The sequence below is a fragment of the Danio rerio genome, chromosome 14 (assembly GCF_049306965.1).
Source record: "Danio rerio strain Tuebingen ecotype United States chromosome 14, GRCz12tu, whole genome shotgun sequence".
NCBI classification, from domain to species: Eukaryota; Metazoa; Chordata; class Actinopteri; order Cypriniformes; family Danionidae; genus Danio; species Danio rerio.
The window spans coordinates 12,578,021-12,600,000 of record NC_133189.1 but is presented as its reverse complement, the minus strand read 5'-3'; the positions used below and the strand labels follow the sequence as shown (position 1 = coordinate 12,600,000).

General features: G+C 35.4%; 2 protein-coding genes across 6 annotated transcripts in view; both read left to right on the top strand.

Annotated features, from left to right (window-relative positions):
* The window catches only part of zgc:66447, a 31,324-nt gene extending 12,124 nt beyond the window's left edge, over positions 1-19,200 (top strand). For 2 of the 4 annotated variants that reach the window (XM_073921201.1, XM_021480979.3), the window contains exons 6-8: positions 3,345-3,635; positions 17,962-18,256; positions 18,344-19,200. In XM_073921201.1, coding sequence (XP_073777302.1) covers positions 3,345-3,635; positions 17,962-18,256; positions 18,344-18,413 — 656 coding nt within the window. In that variant the 3' untranslated portion in view covers positions 18,414-19,200. 4 annotated transcript variants of the gene reach the window in all.
* A 222-nt stretch (positions 19,201-19,422) lies between these two features.
* znf711 (zinc finger protein 711) overlaps positions 19,423-21,980 on the top strand; it is a 45,450-nt gene continuing 42,892 nt past the window's right edge. For both annotated transcript variants that reach the window (NM_001105523.2, NM_001365610.1), the window contains exon 1: positions 19,423-19,678. The gene's annotated coding sequence lies outside the window, so the exon portion shown is untranslated. The remainder of the gene's footprint in view (positions 19,679-21,980) is intronic.

Below are 21,980 nucleotides of genomic sequence, written 5' to 3'. Positions count from 1 at the left end.
CATTGTTCTTATGACGTTTTTCATCAGGAGGAAAGTGCTAATTACTTCCAAACACTTCAGATATAGTCCTTGTTAGTAAATGCAAGACTATAGATGCAATCTAGCATAACACTGTATGACAACTATTCAGATGACTGTTCTATAGCCTACAGCTAATCAGTCTGTCAGATTCTGGAGTGCATTACAGCTCTAAAGAAAATTATAAGTGATCTTGAATAAAACAATTGCATTTATAAAAATGGTGTACAAGTAAATAATTGTACTCACCTAAGAAATGGAGACCATGTGAATGGTTTGTGAGCACAATTAAGTGCACACATCATGCCATATCATCTGAAAATTGTAAGAAATAATTCCAAAAGACAACTGACTGTGTAAAGCCACATAAAACAACACAAAAATACGATGAATATGTCGAGATCAGCGGCTAATCAGCGGGAGTCAGCTGAGTTGAAATGACGGTGACCAGCGAGACCTAGCTGTCACTCAAGTGGCTATGCCCTTAATTATGCAGACTTAATATAATTTAATATAAAGGAAAGGGATGAGATATAAAAAAAATTCACCCCCCCACAGTTGTCATGAAAGGTAATATTAGCTATATGAACCAAAGCCGTTCTTTGTACCAGGCTGTAAACACCCTCTTTTCTGTTGTAAATTAGGATATTCTAACACGGGCTCAATAGAAATTTGCTCCATATGGAGCCAGGGCTACTGAAATTTCAATGAATTGCAGTTTCAGGTACTTCCGTATTGGCTTCCAGAGGGAGAGCGGGAGGTTGCCGCTTGCTTGTACCACTGTAATTGAAGAATGACCCTAAAATTCATGCCATATTTATAATGGCTTCATGACAATCATGTTTATGACAGATTTATGACATGTCTTGTTGTTTTGGTGATATCAAGTTGTCATGACAAAGACAAAAACGATTTTGATGTATTTGTTTCGGTCAAGTTGTCATAACAATGTCATCTTTGCATTTAAAATGTCATAAAGTGAATGACACTTAAATAAAGTTGTTATAAGCATGCAGAAAATCTCATTCACATTCATGAAAAACAAAATATCAAGGTTTAATGTAGTCTTATGAACACCCCTTCAAGTAAAGTGTTACCAAAATTTACTAACAAACGCAGCTCGAGAACGAACATGAACACACAGGCTTTCACCATTTAAATGGTTTGTGTTGAGCACAGGTGATATGATCTGCCGCACATCTGTTGCCTAAATCTACAGTCTTTTGTTTGTTTGTAATCTCGCAAAAGCAATTCACCATCTGTGGAAACACAAGTTGGTTCTCTTTGTAATAAATTTGACAAAAAGCAATATCTATGCAATCAAAGTCCTGCTTTCGCTGAGGAGGCGCATATCTTTGTCTTTGCAAATTAATTAAATAATTCAACTGACTGAGATATTATAGTTTTATTGGTTGAGATGATTACATTGATCTTTTAACTTGCTCCAATTGTGAGTAGAAGGGGATCCACGTTAGCCAGTTGCTGCTGGTGTTCTGTTACTCGCATCAGTTGTTTGATCCTTCATTGCTACTAGCAACAAGCTTTATGAAGCAGCAAACTTTATGAACATCAGGGGCCGTGCATCCTATTAGTCACTCTCTTCCTACCTGTCAAGAATGCTTTTGTCAAGCACTATGATATAATTCATTCATTCAGTTTCTTTTCGGCTTAGTTCCTTTATTAATCGGGTCGCCACAGCAGAATGAACAGCCAACTTATCCAGCATATGTTTTACGCAGCGGATGCCCTTCCAGCTGCAACCCATCACTGGGAAAACTAGGACATAATGTTGGATTTAAAAACAACCACTATACATCTTAAAACTTGTGTACTGATATATTCCTACACTTTTTCCTACATAGTTTATTCATGAAAATACAAATGAATGTAGAGTATTGAAATGATTTTGTTCTTCTATGTCATTTGTTTAAAACAAACTAACTCAACAAGATTGGATTAGGTAAACTATGGAATGAAGTTATTTCAGCATTAAGAATACTTTTAAGGATTAAACTGAGCAAATGAGTGAAAGCACAAAAGGTTTATTATGTGACAAACTAGATGAAATTTCTTTATAAACCATTAAACTTGGGCTGCATGATATAGCAATAATCTAGAATTGTGATATTTTTTTATTTTGCGATACGAATACAGTTTCACCAGATGACTTAATATTTTTATTTGGAAAGAATTTATAATGTTGAATTGGGATGATTCTGCATATCCATAAAATCTAATAAATAATCTATATTTTTTTTTAGTTTTAGGGTCCCTCAACACATTTCCATTATGGTCTGCTATTTGCAGTGAATTTTTTTATTTGCATGTGTTGTGAGTAATTTCATGCACCTGATATGTCAGAGATTGGTGAGCTAATGTTTACAATAATAGCCAGCTGCAAACTATTTTTTTTTATAAAAAAAAAAATAAAAAAAATTGTTAGTTTATAAAATGCTGATAATGCTTAGTAAAAAATAATAGAAAGCTCAACAACCATTCATAAAAACGTTTTGGAGAAAATGTCACACAGGTAGGCTAAACATTTATCAAAGAAAGAAGTGGGCCCCGAAGTGGAAAAGGTTGAGAACCCCTGCTGTAGACTACCTTTCAAAAAATACTTGATATAGATTAGGGCTGCACAATATATCATTTCAGCATCGATATCGTAATGTACGCATACGCAATAGTCACATCGCAAAGGTATGCAATGTCCAGTCTGAATTATAGTTGACCAGGACCTGCAGAATTGCATTAAATCACTGTATTTATATGGACTTTATGTGATTTATGCAAAAAAAAAAAAAAAAAAAAAAACATTTCTTACTTTGAAATTTTATCTTGTTTCTATCTACATTTTATAGCGAAAACAAGATTATTTTACTTACCCCACTGGCAGATAATTTCCTTTAAACAAACAAAAATAGTTTGGGTTTCTCTTATTTCTTCTGACAGTGAAATCTAAACAATATTTATACTTGGTCTTTTTTTATATTTGGACTACAAACAACACAAAACAAAGTAAGAAAAGCATTTTTGCGTTGTGATTATTCAATTTCTGTACCGAATACTGTTAGACTCCCCAAAAGACTGTCAAAATAAGCTATTCAAACCATCTTCTGAAACTGTATTCATATCACAATATTGATCGCAGAAAAAGAAAATATTGCAATATAATATTTTTCCAACATCGTGCAACCCTCTAATATAAATATCTTTTAGAGCCTTCAACTTGACTTTTCATTATACTACTGATGCTCTACCATCTGCATTTTTATATTAAACTTTTTTTTTTGTCATTTAACAAGTGGTCTTTGTGTAATTTTAAGGTCTGCGACAGGACTACGCATCTACCTCTGCCTCGCGTCGCAGCTCATCTGCGTCCCTGCAGTCTTTACGTCGAGGAACCTACAGTGATCAGGAATTTGACTCATACAGTCAGGAGGATGAGGAGGATGAATGCTGCTCTCTGCCGCAGCATCTGCAGCGTTACTCTCCATCACCCCACAGCTCTCCTCGCTGCCTTTCCCCCAGTACACTGGCTGAGTACAACCGCCTTTCTGCCCCACGTCCACGCTTGTCCCGCTGTTCCCTTGCTGGTGCAGGGGCTAAAAGTGAAGGTAGGGCATTGATTTTGTATGATTTGTTTCTGCTTTCAAGGTTTTGTGCTGGACAATGTACAGCAGATTTGATTTTCATGGTGATGAATAAAATCATATTGGATGCACTATTATGCACATAAATAATTATTATTGTTTTATATTTATACAAATGTTTTGTATAATGAGAAAATTGCCATTTAAAGGGGTGATGCATTTTCATCTCTTTATGTTATGTTTTCAGACATTATTTTTTGCAGTCAGTAGGATATCAATTATTAATTAATTTTATTTTGATTAGCCACAACTTTTTACTGATTTAATCACAATTAACAAAACGATTATCATGAAATTGCAATACACCTTGTCGTCATATGCCATGTTTAAAAAGTAAACAACCAATAAGGGCCAGGCTAATTTATTGAAAAGCATACACACATGTATACTGTAAGTTGTTGGATGTTATCTATATATTTTAGTACTATTGGATGGCGGTATTATTTATTTAAAATCTATTTAGTTGTCCAATATAACGATTAATTGCTTACATTTTTTGAAATTCTATCATCAGAAACCTGAATAAAACATAATCCTAATTACTAGAAGAACTGAAAATCCCAGAATTATTTATTTTTGTCTGATCTTGATTCCCTGTTCTGCATATTTAAGTGAAAGTTGTTCCCAGTAATTTTAATGGGAATGAGGCGGATGTAAAATCTCGATCATGCAATTTTTGCTACTCGAAGCAAACACATTTTGCAACAAGTAAAACATAATTTTATTTATAAAGTAAAGATGTTATTAAATACATGCCTAGCTAATCTGTACATTTATAACAACCAAAGATTTTATCATAAAAATCGGTTAGGATGAAAAATGAGAAGCAACAATTATTTACAAAAGCATTTTATTAAACTGAATAATATTTAACTAAATCTAAGACTGACCAAGGGAATTGCTGTTTCAACATTTTCTCTCTGTTCTGTAACTTCAGTTGGTAGCTGTAGAAGTGCTGCTGATACAAGACCGTGAATATGAATTAAAACCACCAGTAGGTGGTGACAAGTCTTAATAAGTGCGTCATATTTCCAGCCACATATTTTTATGCACATTTTTGATATGCGCATAAAAAAATTGTTGATGGAAACGCTCACATGCACATAAACATTTAAAAATGTGCATAAAAAACATAAAAACATATGTTCATATTCTACGATGGAAACACCGGACAAATTCCTGTATGCGCATTAAAAAAGTCATATGATTTTGTTAAAATAAATCGTGTGATGATAAAATTGTGTGCGAATGGACAAACCAGCTGGCTGAACACATTGTAAAACATCTGAAATGCTGTTTTGGTAATTCTAAAACACCTTAACAGCATTAGTGTTATTAAATTATTAAATACAGAATCAGGAGCGTCTCTGCTCCATGTCTCACACCTTCAAGTGCCACCACGCAGTCACTGCATGTTAGGATTGCCTTCTGAGGCGCAAGTCATTTATTAAATGAAGAAAAGATTCATGTAGCTTCTTTTACCATAGCAAATTCCGTTTTTACCGTTGATATTTGGCACCAGTTAATCAGGAAGTGGTGATGAAAAGTGAGCGTAAAATCTGGCATATGCAAAATTTTTTGTGCGTACGCAGTGTTGATACATGAGGCACTTAGTGCATTGTTTGGTATTATTTTTTGGTGACGAAATGCAACAAACTAAAAACCCAACAGAAAATCTGTTTGGGTTAATAACTGTAAATTTTTATTCACTCCTTACCTACTGAAGTTTTTATGAAATAATTAGATATCATGTACTTGTATGCTCAAAAAAAAAAGCAATCCAAACCACAAATAGATTACTATCTACTGAAATGTGCAAGCATTAGAAGGCAAGGTATATATATATATATATATATATATATATATATATATATACAGTATGTCACTGAAGTGAGTACACCTCCTCCCTTTGTGTAAATATTTATTTATGACTCATCACGTGACAACAAGGAAGACATTACACTGCTATAATACAAAGTATTGAGTATACAGCTTGAAAAGCAGTGTAAATTTGCGGTCTCCTCATAATCACAAAACACACAGCCATTATTGTCAAATTCGCGGTGACATTACCAGATGCAATATTGTGATTTTTATTTTTATTAAATTTTTATTCCCTAAATTCACCTAAAATTTCAGGTTAGTGTTTGAAATAAATCCTTCTGTGACATGGTTCTGTGGTCATGTGATATGTGGTAATGCTAAATCAATGAAATTAACAGTAAAATCTTCTGCTAGTAAAAAAAATGCTTTCTCCAGGGGATTCCCTGGGTTTCTACATGTGTATTTGGAAGGGTTTATGAATTTTTGTAAGATCACCCTCTGGCCTATAAAGGATTTCTACTACAGAAACACCCTTTCGTTATGTAATTGGCAATCTGAGCTTTGCATTTTCAATTTGATTAATCGCCCAGCCCTACAAGCTCTCTTTAAAAAAAAAAAAAAAAAACTACAATATTTACCCTGCATTTAAGAGAAAGGAATATTCCTAATGGATAAGTAGTGTGTTAAGTTGGCCGTGTATGTGGTTTTCAGAGGAGCTCAGACACAGTATGCCTAACTTGACCCCACGCACCAGCCTGCGCTCTTTGGAGGCAGTCAGAAACAGCCGCAGCATGGAGGCTAACTTACAGAGTTCTGGCAACCGCACGTCCTGCCTGCCCCACTCCCCTAAAGGTTGGTACCCCCACTCCTCTGCTGCACTTACACCCTTTTGCCTTTTGTCCTTGGTTATAGATGATGTTGTGTCTTTAACCCACTCTTTTAAGAGCACCAGCATGGAAGTTTCATTTCTGTCTTTTTCACTCTAAACCTTTGTTGATCTAATGTTTATTATTAGTTCTCTCCTTCCTTAATGTTCTTTCCTTCCTTTAGACACTTCTCATACTATGTCTAACACTTATAAAGTGCTTTCCCACTTGCACTTTTGGTCCCCACCTGGGTACGTTTGATGTCCGAGTATAGTACGTTTAGCTAGTGTGAGGTACGTTTAGCTAGCGTGAACGCTGTTTTCTAAAAGAGGTGGTCTGGGGTATCAGGGTGTCCGCAGGGTCTTAAAAAGTATTAAAAGTTGACAAATCAATGTAGAGAAATTTAAGGCCCTTAAAAAGTATTAAAAAGTCTTAAATGCTATTTTGCAAGGTATTAAATTTTATATTGTTTTGATTATGCATTGTATGGTTGTACTCTAAAGTTTGCCTGAGTTAAATCTGCGAATATCAGGATACAGTCTAGTTTATGAAATCAATAAAATCTTACTAGATTTGACATCATGCTGCCTTGTTTACTGCAGTAACCAGGTCAACACCATTATTTCTGCAGTTCTATTGGCACCAACCTGCTGAATTAATAGATTTTTATTCAGGATATGAACAATGTTTTAGTTTTGGATTAGTTTCTTACATTAATATTTAGTAAATATACTGTAAGTTCAAATCTCGACAGTGCCTCTGGTTAAAACCTAAAGTGGTTATAAGGTCTTAAAATGTATGGAAAGTGTCTTAAAAAAAGATCTTAAAAGGTATTGAATTTCACTCTTTGATTTCTGTATATACTATGGGTACGGTTTGTGCGAACTCTAGTACGGTTCACTTCTAATATAGATGAAATTCTACCAAATAAAAGAAGTGTACCACATACTGTACAACAAACTTAAGTTTTCTTATTGTTCATTTGTGTATGTGTGTCTGTGTATCGCCTATATTAGCGACAAGCGGGACTGACCCAGTGCAAACAGTAATAATGTTTGCTTGTTTCCACCAAAAATGACTTCTGCAGATATTGCGTGATGTTCAGAACGTTTTTAATATATATTTTTTGTGGCAGGTACTGTAGATGCAAGTGGCTCTCTGTATTTTGGTTTTGGTAACAAAACTAAAATATTCAGTAAAAGTAGAAGGTACATGATATGCATGCATCACCTAGCAACAGCTGTACACCAAACAGCAGCTTGATGACATAAGTGTACCAGGGTTCAGAAGGATAAAAAGACTGTGTGACCACAAATTAGCCGAGGGGTACAATCAAACTAGGGTTTGGAATTGGCATGGGCTCTATTTGAATGATCATGCGCAAAGTCTAAAGTGCATGGCACAAAAGCGTATCAAAACCACTTTTGCTATTTAAGGACAGAAAAATACACCCTGCGTCCTGGCGCATGGTCTAACAGGGTTGTGCTTATTCTCTTAATGATTGTGTTTGTACGCACTTCACTGAAGGCATTCATTAGCCCACATATTTAATTTAGTTTGTTAAGCACAAAGACATGTCTCAAAACCATTTATAAATTGAGATCTAATTTCCAGCTAACGAATAGATTAACAATAATAACAAAGTTTGGTCAAAAATCTGTCCTATTCTTATGCCTTATATAGTGACACATACGTCTCTAAAACCCAACAGGTGGACAAATCTAAACTTGTTTTTATTAAAACAAATATAAATATGTATATAAAGGGCTCGAAATTGTGACCTTTTTGGTCGCATATGCGCCCGAAATTTTATCCATGCGACCTTAAAATATATTTGGGAGCATTTGTGCAAGTGCATAAAATTGATATCTTGCACCAGTTTTCACAGCAAAATGTTCACCACATGTGCGGAATCAGGAGGCATTCAAGCATTAAGCATCGTTGCACCTAAAAGCACTAAACAAAGCGCTCAGGAATGGTTTAAAACAGTTGACATGTCAACTTGCTGCAGTAAACAAAGTCCGCAATACCTGCCCTGCCTTCAAGCTCTTTCTATTGGCCCACTGCGCTAAAACAGAATGTGAATAGATTAATTAATATCAGCTGTCAGTCACTCCGTTCCGCTGACAGGCAGCTACAGGTCTGGATATAAGAGAATGAAAACAACACTAACAGATTTAGTTTTAGAAACCACCTGATTAGCAACTTTAGAAACCGCAGTTGTGGAAAGAGGACTGAGAAATCATACTCAAGTAAAAGTACCATTACTTACCTAAAAATGTAGTCCAAGTAGAGTAAAAGTATGTTTTGTAAATATTACTCAAAGTATGAGTAAAAAGTAGCCCTTTCAAAAGTATTCAAGAGTAGTCAGTATTACACTGTAAAAAGCTGATGCATTTACATGTAATTTGTGAATGTGTGTAAACGTAATATTCTGTAATGCATTTAGTTATTGCACACACAATGTCATAAGACGTTAATATTAGGTTAGATTTAGGTTGTGATGTCAGGTTACCAAAATTCAATGTCTAGCCAGCATCTAAGGACAACGTTATTTTTGATGTCCAATAACGACGTGAAATAATGTTGATATTTGGTTGATTTTAGGGTGTATCCAACATCGAGCCAGCATCTTAAACTAAATGACCAGTTGTCATATTGACATCAAATACTGAAATTTATTCCTGTGGTATGGCAACCAAAATCCAACATCTGATAGATGTCATAGTAGTAATCTTCACACAACATCAAGTTGTGACATCATTAGACATTGATATTTGGTTGATTTTTACGTTTGACATTGATGTTGGCTTGACATTGGGCTCTGATTTCAACCGAATCTGATTTTCATTTCCAAACAAAATCCAACATGTCCATGACCTTGGTTTATTTTGGTGTCTTATGCCTGCTGGGTGTTAAGGGCCATTTCGGTCATCACACAGTAAACATCCGTCATCTTTTCATCGTTGATATGCATCTAAAAAGTTTCTGGGTCTTGGACATCTACTTGGACACATTTAATGCTTGCAATCAGTTTGCTGCATTTATAAATCGCCCATGTCTTGAGGTAGTTCATTATAATGGGATTTATCTTCTATGTGCTATTTGATTCACAGGACTGATTTTTTTCTATTCCCCATAGACAAGAAAATATAAAGTAGTGACTGCAGGTTTAAAGAAAGTATTTGAGTAAATGTACCAATACTGCACTAAAAATGTACTCAAGGGAAAGTAAAAGTACATATTTTTAAAACTTACTAATTACAATTCCTGAGAGAAGCTACTTATTTACAGTAATTTGAGTATTTGTAATTTGTTACTTTACACCACTGAGAAACCGAAAGTAAAACCCGAATCCTTGACATTTTAGGAGATTCAGAAACTACTATCGGACGCATTTTGGCGCAAATGGTGCGTCTCTGCCGGTCTGCAGAGCACATGACTGTTGACAGTTCTCGCACACACAGAACCGGCAGTAGGAAACGTATAGAGCAAAAGAAGATTTTCCACTTGTTAATCACTCGCAAATGTTTGGCTATCTTGGACAAATGCAAAAAGTGTAAAAGGATGATAATAATAGTTCTATTCATGTGTTCCCACAAAATATACTTGGGCGGCCATTAATATACCGGCAGTGGTTCTTATATTTATGTAGAAAATAATAATTTTTGTAACATATTAATCCTTTATTATTATTATTTTTTACATGTAAAGATATTTGTGTATTGAAGTACATTCTGTGTGTATAAAGAAATGTGTAAGCATTTGAACCCACATAGGCATTCTAAGCCAGACTTTAGACCTGCTTTTAGATGGTCAATGGCGCAGTCTATTTCAGTTGTTTAAAAATAGCAATGCGCCACTGATGTGCCTCAACACATCTCTAATTTAAACTGAAACACCCATGATTCCACAAAATGGTGCAAATAGATTTTTTTAAACAAAAATCTATTTATTCTATTTAAACAACGTGGTGCAAAACATGAAAATTAGGGTTGCACTGGGCTGAAAACAGCAACGAATCGCTAAGATTTATAAATCTTACATGTTTTTTTATAGTTATTCTGTTATGAACTTTGAAACTATACAATTTGTAGAAGTAAAAAAGCTAAACTTAACCAGAAACCAACTCCACCCACCCATCCATACCATTTTAAAAAGTATTTACTTTCATTTTCTATCTGCACAAATGGCTGTGGCTACTTCACCTCCAAGGCTTTACATTACAAATTATGAAGATCTTATAGAAAGTATCAACAATTAGACGGGTGTCATTCATTATTGTCTTTTAAGGTACACTTAGAAGACAATTGCCTGTGATGTGGATTTAGCTTTTGATTGCATCACTGCTGCTGCTGCTCTGCCACACACCGCTACTGTACTTTGGAACGCGATATGAAAGCAGTAATATGTTAACATGGGTGCAGATTAAAAAACGCACTGCATACACTCTGCTTACATGGGGTGTGACGAGACCCAAGGCTGCAGAAGTGAATAGATGAGTTCACTTGTTGAGTGTTATGACATTCAGTTTCCAGTCATGTTCCTTGGGATCTACCTACCAGGGGTGCAATGTTTCTATTCACGCTTTGGTATGTGTCACGATCCCAGCTTTGGTATGGTATAGTTTTTGCCATGTCCAGAAAAAAAATTTCCAAGAGCATTATACATATTTATTGGGAAACAAACACCTGACAATGCAATAGGCTTCATACATATGACTGTAGATTTGCATGATCTTTTATTAATTTAAATGAAATGCTTAAGAAACTCAAGCAAAGAGAAACTGTTTGGCTCTTCTGTCTTAATTCAGCAGGAACAGACAATTGAGAAGAAAACTATTTACTAAACTAATAGCTGGAGCGATCGGGTGCGGAAGAACACTCAGCGGACCAAGTAACAGACCTACTGTATGTCCGGGTCTGTATGGGATGCTTTTGGGTCTGGACATAGACCTTGGTCCGCGTGTTAGTGACCACTGATCTAGACTTTTTTTGTAACAAACAAAAAAAAATAATCGGCATGCATTCATTTTCGTATTTGTCTCAATTTACATTGACTGTCTGTTTAAACACTGACAGCAATGCTCCACACATACCGTCACATGACGAAACGCATTGTCTTTAACAGATTTACATGCTATGAAGTGCATATGAAAGGTAATCGGAAGTGTACAAAGGCTGAACTTTTTTTGCTTTGTTGCCATACAATACAATGCAATCACCAAACCAATATTAAAAATGCATATTCGGAACTGCAGATCACAGGGCGTACAGAACCCTGGGAGGACAACAGGATGATGCAAATTTTTTACAGAGAACTGCTGCATCACTACTGCCTACCTGGAGGATTCAGTTCCAGCTCTGATCAAACACACACCCTGTTTATTCTAAACACGCCTATATTTAACATGTGCTGCTCTGGTTAATTGTGTCTGATCAGGGTTGGAGCTGAACATTGAAGGAAGGCAGATATCCAGAAACCAGAATGGTCATCCTTGTCCCTACCTTCTTTGCACTTTTCTGCTTGTCCGCACTCACATTGCACTGTGGCTTTCAATACTGGAGAAGGTTTGAGTCACTTATGTGGTTAAGACCTCATGCTAAAAAAACAAACTTTGGTCACAGCTCAGGATTAACATTAGGAAGTGATCATTTCCTGAGATTAACCATGTTATCGAAGGTATTAAACAACTTCTTTTCCAGCACACTGATATACAAGCAGGGTTTTTTTTATCTTTAAGGAGACATGTAATATATTTAATTTTACATTTTGCTTTGACACTCCTGCCTGAGCGCATTGGTTGAACCATGGGGAAGAACTGGATTTAAAAACATTTGCTTTTAATTGAGAAATTAAGAAAGTAATGTGTATTTATATAGAACATTTATTGTGTATGGCCATACACCCAAAGTGCTTCACAATCATGAGGGGGGTGCGATGGCATCCACAAGACATCAGACAACAGTGCCAGTGCGCTCACCACACACCAGCTTTTGGTGGAGTGGAGAGAGTGATATAGCCAGTTCCGTGGATGGGGATGATTGGGAGGCCATGATTGGTAAGGGCTAATGAAGGTTTACACCCCTACTCTTTAATATTGACCTTAATTTAATTTCAATTAAAAATTTTGTTTATTCACAAAATAAACACCAAGAAATATGACTTATTGTGACTACATTTTTTTAGGAAACGCTGAAAAATTTCAGAAACATTATTTTAAATGAATGGGAGGGCAAAATAAGTCGACTTTAACTGTAGGCCTATCTGTTAAAGTTTACAGGTGCAACAATGTGCCTTGATGTACTTGAACGTTAGAAATGTGTTCTCCTACACCAGTACAAAGTTACTTGTCAAATGAACAAGGAAGATGATATTAAGTTATTTAATTATCTTGATTATGAAGACTGCAGAGTGATGCAGGAAAAAAAATGTTTTATGTCTTTTGTGATCTATATGTTAAAATGTGTTCTCAAAAGTACGTGGCCCCTGACCCCCATCCCCCCACCCCCAAGGTATTATGTGAAATCAGACAAACAACTTTGCTTAATACTGAAGTTACAAAAACAGAAAGTCTATAAGAAAACAAAATCATTGGTATGCGTATTTGAATGTGAAGGTCCACTGGTATGTTCAATGAGATCAAAAGTCAACGTGTTGTACAAACTTGCTCATGGGATAAAGACAATGGCAACATACATGATTGTTAAAGTCCCCCTAGATCAGGGGTGTCAGACTCAATTCCTGAAGGGCCGAAGCCCTGCACAGTTTAGTTCCAACCCTGCTCCAACACACTTACCTGTAGGTTTCAAACAAGCCTGAAGGACTCAATTAGTTTGATCAGGTGTGTTTAATTAGGGTTGGAACTAAACTGTGCCGAGCTGCGACCCTTTTGGAACTGAGTTTGACACCTGTGCCCTAGATCAATCATTTTTCTACAGTAAAGCATTACACAGAAGGGTCACAAACTCATGAATAAAGTTCTTGTTATATTTTCTATAAATGAATGTATGGAAATTTTTTTTTAAAGTGTACTATATATTTTTATTGTACATTTTCCTTTTAAATTGTCAGTAAATTAGAGCACAAGTCACAAATCTGAATAGTTAAATTTTTAATATCTGTAGCTCAAAAATAGAATAACGATAAGTGAAAGGTAGCACAGTGGCTTAGTGGTTAGCACTGTCGCCTCACAGCAAAAACGTTGCTGGTTCGAGCCCTACAGCTGACATTTCTGTGTGGAGATTGCATGTTCTCCCCTTGTTGAGGTGGGTTTCCTCCAGATACTTTGGTTCGCCCCACAGTTCAAGCGCATGCGATATAGTTAAATTTGGTAAACAAAATTGGCCACAGTGTACGAGTGTGAATGTGAGAGTGTATTAGTGTTTTCCAGAACTGGGTTGTGGCTGGAATCGCATCCCCTGAATAAAATATATGCCGGAATAGTTAGTAACCCCTGATTAATAAGGGACTAAGCTAAAGGAAAATAAATGAATGAAAGGTATAAGCTTACTAAAAAAGCTTACTAAAATTATTATGGCTAGGCCTTTGCCTTGGCCCATTAGTATCCAAGAATAAAAGTAATCTCAGTCCCCTGTTGTTAAATCTGCTTATGAATTCAACCCACTAGTGGCTAGTGCCAGGTTTTCATCAAAACCCTTGTGATGTAAAAAAAATAATAAAATCACTTAAACATTTTGTTGAGTAATTTGCACTTGCTGCAAGCCAGTATTAGTGAGCCAAAGTACTAGTTTTATGCAATCCAGGGACCAAAGGTTCTAAGGATCTACACCCCTCTTGGCATAATGCTATCTTAATGATCAGTAAAAAGGGGTCAATGTGTTTTTGAGAACAGTAGAACAAGACTGACATGCTGCAGTTCCAATATCATTCAGAAACCAAGTGGACTGAAGTTTCCAGGCCTAACGAAATAACCATGGTGAAGAAAACCCACATCTCTTAAGCCTAGCAGGAAGACAGTTGCACTGTACTCTTTTTCTCAGGCCTTTTTACAATGAAGAGAGCATCCTGTTGAGAGATAAGTAACCACAGTAAAGCACCTGTGAAGAAGTGGTCTTCAATCATGAAAGGTTTGCAAAATTCCAAACAGGAAAAATTAAGCAGGGTTTGGCTGTCGTAGGAAAAATGTCTCTATCATGAATTTCCATAATGTTTACAGTAATACATATAAAGCATATATGTGAGAGGTGACTGCAAGCCAGTAAACTGCCTGGCACCATCTTTGTAATCTCGAGCTAAAAGGAAAATGAACTTGAAACAGAAATTAAACATTTACATAGATTGATAGAGAGCAAAATGTCTAGACTTGCAGATTAACCAATTCAAGTGGGGAACAAATAGTCAAATTATGTAGGATAATCTGTATGAAACACAGGGATATTCAGATCTGTGGAGATGACGATCATATGGGTAACTTTATCTCTTAAGCCAGTAAGCCAAATAACAACAAAGGAGATTTTTTAAAAAGAAAAATGACATGAAAAACAAAATTCAGCATTCAGAAGAGATATGAAAAAATAAAAACAATATTTACTAATAATATAGTTTATCTTGCATTTCTGAAAGAACTTTAATAAAGAAAATAGTCTGGAATAGAAAACTAAAAATAGAATGTTACATTAATTTTTTTTCTAAAAAAAAAAAATTAAATTGGCATGTGTAAATTTAGGCTGCTATGAAAGTGCATGAAACGAAAGTAGATCTATTTGAGTCTTCTCAATTTTTTTTATCAAGCGTTCATGATTCTCTTGTTAATTTTTATAAGCATAGGATCTGTGATTTTTAGAAACACAGAAGTGAAGGTGTTTATGCAGTGTTCATACAATTAAAACAGATTCCTGTTTGAGTGTACACAGCTGTGCATGGAAGTTACATAAATTATAATTATGAATATATAGGGCATAAGATGCACTGCATCATGTACACAATGGTGAGCATCATCATGGAGCAGGCTTTAAAGCTCATTATCTGCAGCAACTTTTGTACTGATGTCCGGATCATTTCCATTGAGATGTTTAGCAGATTTTTGCTGATAAATTAAAGCAATACTAATTTCTATTTAGAATTAATAACGAGATGACTGCTTGTTGATTGCAAAGAAATGTCAAATATTAATGCTTTCCTCAATATTTACAATTTGTGGGATAAATTGTGGGAAGTAGACAGGAAGTAATTATATTAAAGGGCATTAAATGAAAAGTGTGTACACAGCCATATTAGACTGGTATAAACACATCATTAAATCAGAATCTAAAGCCCAATTTTTTTAATGACATCTGACCATGACTTAGCAGTACAGTTATCCCCAGCTACTGATATTGATTAATGGGCACATATTATCATGTCTCAGTATTAAACATATTATCATGTCTGCAAGACAGGATTTGCAGTGAAACTGGGATTAAAAGATCTGTCATGCAACTGCACCTTAAGAAGAAGCGGTGTCTCAAATCTGGTCGCCAACCCATAGAACTTTATCACTCTACTGGTAGATCCTGAAAATGACAGAAGAACAAGTACACGGAAACGCATAGTGATGTGTGTATTTTATTTTTCTTGACCCAACTGCTGTTTTTAAATGTCAATATCCAGGTGCAAGCAACAATTCAAAATCAAAATGCTTTTGTGATGCAAAATTAATTTAAACATCCAGCAACTATAATATGGCTACTAAAATAAAGAAATCCGCTGTAAAACTAAATAAATTACTAAATACTCTTGACACGTGAAAGTGTAAAGCATGCAGCCCACAACCAATGTGGAAAGTTATTGCATATCATATTTAACAAATCGCTTACTACAAATCATATGCAATTTTGCTCACATGGATATTTGAATATTAATCAGGTGATGTCATTATGCTGCTGTGCTGTCAGCCAATTGTTGCATTGCATGGGTCCGTTCTTCGTACGTGGATTACTCAGTTAGCTGGATTTGGTTATTGACGATTTGAAATTATCCAGGGTCGTTTCGGTCTTCAAAACTGATTCGAGAGTTGTTGTCATAGCAACAGTTCTGGTAGCTCAAACCTAGTCGGAAGCAGGTTCGATTCACAATTAACAGGATTAGATCGGCTCAGTTCAAGCAAAGAAAATACAGAAAGTATGTACCCAAATCTTATATTTTCTTACAGTAGTAGTTATATACACTTGGGAAAATAGTAAATATTTTTAAACTATATATTTATATGTATATATATATATATATATATATATATATATATATATATATATATATACACACATACATATATACATACACTGTATATATATATATATATATATATATATATATATATATATATATATATTAATAAAACGTATGCAATCTGCACCCCCACAATGAAAGTAAAAAGACTGCCACCTGGTGGTGCAAAGAGAAAACATTGATATGAACTTTTTAGATCGCTTTAGTACAATTTGTGTATAACAGACATGCACAATATGTAACTTTTTAAAAAAGCAATAATACATTTATGCAGTCATAAACATGTTTTGACAGTTAATATGCCAGTGATTTGATGCTTCACAAAAGTTGCAAGATGCTTTTGTAAACATCCAGTTGTTCTTTACACCGATTAAAAAAACAGCTACTATAATTCTACTATATGGCTACTAAGGAAAATCCACTCTAACTGTAAAACTGAATAAATTGCTCTTGACACATGAAAGAGCCTATCATGCACACCACAACAAGGTGTAAAGTTATTGCGTATCATATTTAACAAACCGTTAACTGCGAATTCGATGTAATTTTGCTCACATGGATAATTGAATATTAATCAGATGATGTCATTACGCTGCTGTGCCGTCAGCCAATCGTTGCATTGCTGATCATGATTTCGAAGATCGATAGATCTGTCCTTCACAACACACACAGCGATCTCAGATCAGTTTATCCATACATTTTAATCTGATTCGCGAACTTGTTTAAAGAACCAAAATAGCGAGAGATCAGTTATCAAGATTAAAAGATCCAGGATCTGCCTAATCATCTTAGGTCATTTAAGCGAGGTTCGAAGAACGGACCCCTGATCATGATTTTGAGGACCAATAGATCTGTCCTTCACAACACATGCAGCGATCTCAGATTAGTTCATCCAGACATTTTAATCGTATTCAAAAACTTGTTTGAAGAACCAAATTAGCCAGAGATCAGTTATCAAGACTATGATCTGCCAAATCATCTTAGATCATTTAAGCGAGGTACAAAGAACGTACCCCTGGACTTTGCTAGTGTTGCACAGAAGCAAAACAGCAAAAATTCCCTTTGACCCAAAAAATGACATTTTCAGGGTATTATAAATGATGTGATTGGTATTTTGAGCTGAAACTTCACATACACATTATTGAGACATCATTGTTACTTATTTTATATCTTGTAAATAGAAGCAAAATAGGAGCCTTTTAAAACTTTCTTTTTAGTCACAATACATGGAACAAGACAAGGGTTGTTCCCTTTAAAATATTGCCTAACATGTAAAATGTAGTGCATGTTCTTTAAAGTATGCTGATATTATTTAAATGAATACAAGCTTATATTATTATTACATGAGGGTTTGTTTTATGGCACTCTTGTAGGTGCATCATCTTCAAGGATGAGGAGTGATGGCCAGTCACCTCTCTATCTGCGAGCCCCCATGAAAGCTCTCAGCCCTGTGGGGTCTATGTCTGCATTGCGACAGCATGCCAAAGGGCCACCAAGTGCACAAGTTGGGCACACTGAAGCAATGAGGAGGGTTCAGTCCCCAGGTTCCAAAAATGGTGTTGGATATTCAGGCTGCAGGACTGCTGTTGTCACCAGGCAAACGCCTGGAAGAGGCATGACGCCAGCTTCACCTTCTTCCAGAACTAGACTTCCACAGACTCCTAGAAGGTAACTCAAAACCAGATAAATACATCCCTGTCACACTCATTGTGAAAGTTAGGTGGAATTGATGTTGTTTTCTTTTTCTAACCATAGTAGGTCACTAGGGATGACCAAACCATCTGGCCACCTTACTGATGAATCCTGGAAAGATGGATGCTACTGAAGCTCGGAGAATTTTGTTTGTAAATTTCACAGAGAACTCCAGCGTGGTACCACTGCCTCAGAAGACACGGCAAAGGAAAATCAGCACAGAGGTCCTAAAACAAGAGTGATGATTAATAACAAGCCTCCATTGATAAGAGTAATAATGAATAACAATGGATCTGTTTCAGAGACTGGAATATAGATGGTTGGCTAATATTTGCTTGTAACATACCTTTTTTTCATGTGAAAAGTTTGAAAAAGTATGTAAACTTGAATAATGAAAAATTTTTACTCCTGTAGTTCATGTAATTTTTGTGACATGTCGAATTTAATTCTTAGATACTGTGGATAACCTGATTTTGATCCTGCATGTTTTTTAAACAAATGATCTGTCATTTCTATGTAGAAAAAAGAGACAATATTTTAAATGATGAAGGAGTAGTTGTATTCTGTTAAGGCAGACATTTGTCTGTCTGTATCATCAGGACACAATGGGGCAATTCTGAAGGATATTTTGTTTAAAATTGACATCAGGAGAAGGAAATAATTTATTTTTATTTACTTTTATTGTATTTTAATTAAGATCACAGCATTGTGCCAAGGTGCATAACTACTGGAACACTGTTTCTTAAAGTGCTTGCAGTTTATTACACTTTCACTATGTCTGGGTGTTTGAATATGAATTTTTAATGCCTGTATAATCTACATTTAAATCTACCCTAAGGTGGTTAAATTGGAAATATCACAGAGTATGCAATGATAAAGGAGTGCCTCAAAAAATTCAATAAATCTATTACAGCAATAAACCTAAGAGGAAGGCCATATCATTCTTATCAGGGATTGCAATTTGCTGGTCAAATACCTTGAAACGGAGTAGTGGACAAGCTGTTCTAACAGATCGTACATTCTGTGTTTAATATGTTGCATATTACAGAACACAAGAAATGAAGAAAATAGTTCAAGTCTGTGTGGGCCGATCTTTACAGGCAGAAAGCGTAGTGACATCGTTTGTGTTGACGTAAAGTGAGCCGCGCGTTCTCTCTGTCCCCTCCCTCTGCTGTTGTTAAAGAACAGTCTGGTTGGCTGAAACGGAGAAACGAGAAGTCTGATTGGTTGATGCAACAAATCGAGCAGCGTGATTGGCTTAGGCCTGGAAAAGATGGTTTGGGATCCTCGATGTACAGGCCGCAGTAGTGCTACCGTTGGAAAAATAATGATAATAAATTGCAACAGATTCGAGGGGATCCGAAACGCATCAGCACATTGAAGGCAGTCGGGCAATAGGTAAAGCATTTTGAGTTTGTGCGTCGTGTGTATAAAATTGTAGCCGTCGGCCTTCATGGGCCTGGCTGATCCCTCTGTTTTGCTCAAGCGCCAGGATGCGTTTTAATGCGCAGGAACATGCGTAAATTTAGTTCATACAACAACTGCGCAACACGTTTGTGGCGCATTAACTGGCCAGTTACGAGAAGTCACTGAAGATGTATACACGTTGCATTGTTGTATGAAATAATGGATTTTGTTAGACTCATTACGGGTTGACATGGTAGTTAGCTAATGCTATTAGCCCATTAGCATGTAGTGTAATGGCGGAGAGCAAGATGGCGCACTTACGCAGCTGCAATTGCGCAAGCATTAAACTACGTTTAGGCTGATTTCTAAGAGATTATCTAAACAAAATTTGGTAGCGTCATGCAACATATTGTGTCAGGCTGTTAAGAGTACACATACATTGAAACCATACAAACTTTGTGATTTGAAAACTCTTTTTCGCATTCTCCAGTATGCTTGCTCATGAAACCTACTACGATAAAGGCTTACCTCATGAATATTAATAAGTCTCACCAACGTTGCTTGGTAACTGTAGCAGTTAAACTCGCGTAACAAATTAATATTCATTAGTTATAGATCAAATAAAGGTCCAAACAAAACATGGCACAGTAGATCTGTGAATAACAATAATAATGAAATACATTAATCAAATATACAACATAACCTTAACCGGAAATGAGCAATTTGACGTATCATTAGCCAAGCCTTGGTCGTAGTAGCGTTTAGTTAAAAAAAAAAAAATAGTAGCGTTTAGTTTACATGACGACTGCCATGAGCGTTGCACTGACAACAGTTTAGATTCTGCGTCCATTAAAAAGTTACAGTTGTGTATTTATAGTAGACTTCCTTTTCAAAATTAGTTATGACGTCACGTTGGAAATCCCCTGACAGAATTGTTATACTGTCTGATTTACTGTCTGTAATTACAAAGGGCCCCTGTTTAATATTATATTACAATTGTAAAAATTTTTGAATATGATTTGATTGACATTTATTTATTTTTAGCCTTCCGAATCATTGTAGTTTTAGTCGACTAAAGTCTTGACATTTTAGTGCATTTTGATAATTTGGTATAGGCAATACGATTAATAATTATTCCAATCCATCCACTGCATTGCAAAATCACATTATTTTCTCCACCTTATTATTATTATTTTTTCTCATTACGATGTCTCTGTATTATGTTTGTCAGCACTGCAGTGTTGGTCAGAGTACTGTATGACTGACCATTAAAGCTCAACCATTCAAACTTTACCTTTTTATGTAGTATTTTTGCATCATAAAACACTAAGTAGACAAAGTTTCTAACATTTAAACATGCTCATGTTGTATTTGGAACTACATTACATTGGTAAACTACGATCAGGATTTTTATTATATCAAACATGTTCTTATGTAGCATTTTAAAACTACATAATTTTAAATAAGATTTAATCTTTTTAGCTACATTTTAGTCTTTTTTGTCAGAAGTTGCATATTAAAGTAGTCAGTGAGTATGTTTACTTGGACACCAATAGTCTTATTTTAAGGCAAAACTCTGAATCTATAATGTCTGTAATGTAAACACCGATTTGTTTTATAATTTTGTTAATTTAATTTTGTATAATTAATTTTTTTTTTTTTTGTTTACTTATTTTTTGACTAATCCAAAATTAGATTAAGACGTGGAGTATGTTGATTTTAGTCGCATCATTCAAGTGCAGTACAGACATGTACACACCTTAATCAAACTGTTCCGTCATGTAGGATTTTTGACGCATTTTCCAATGGAAATACACACAGCTGTTTGACACTATTCTCTGCATCTACCGAGTCAGTAAAGGACCACAGACACCTGCATTGCGAAATACAGAGGTTTTCTCCCATTTGGCGTGTTGTATCAAATTCTATTAATGGCCAGTTTCCACTGACTGGTACAGTATGGTATGGTACAGGTCACATTTATCAGGCTTGCGTTTCCATTACCAAGGGAACTCTTTTGATGGGCATGGTGTACAACAGGAAGTTTCAGTCGATGTCATTCTCATTCGAATAAATGTCTACAGTAAAGCTGTACAGGTCACATATTATATGAGAAGCCTTTCCCACAAAACAGATGCTTTACACATATAAATACTTGTGTATAAATGTTTATTAATAACTTTTCTATAAACATATTTGATTATAACTGCAGATCAATGAGTGCGAAATAGCCTACTGTAACGTCTGCACTTATATAAAATAAATAAATGAACATATATGAACACATACAGCC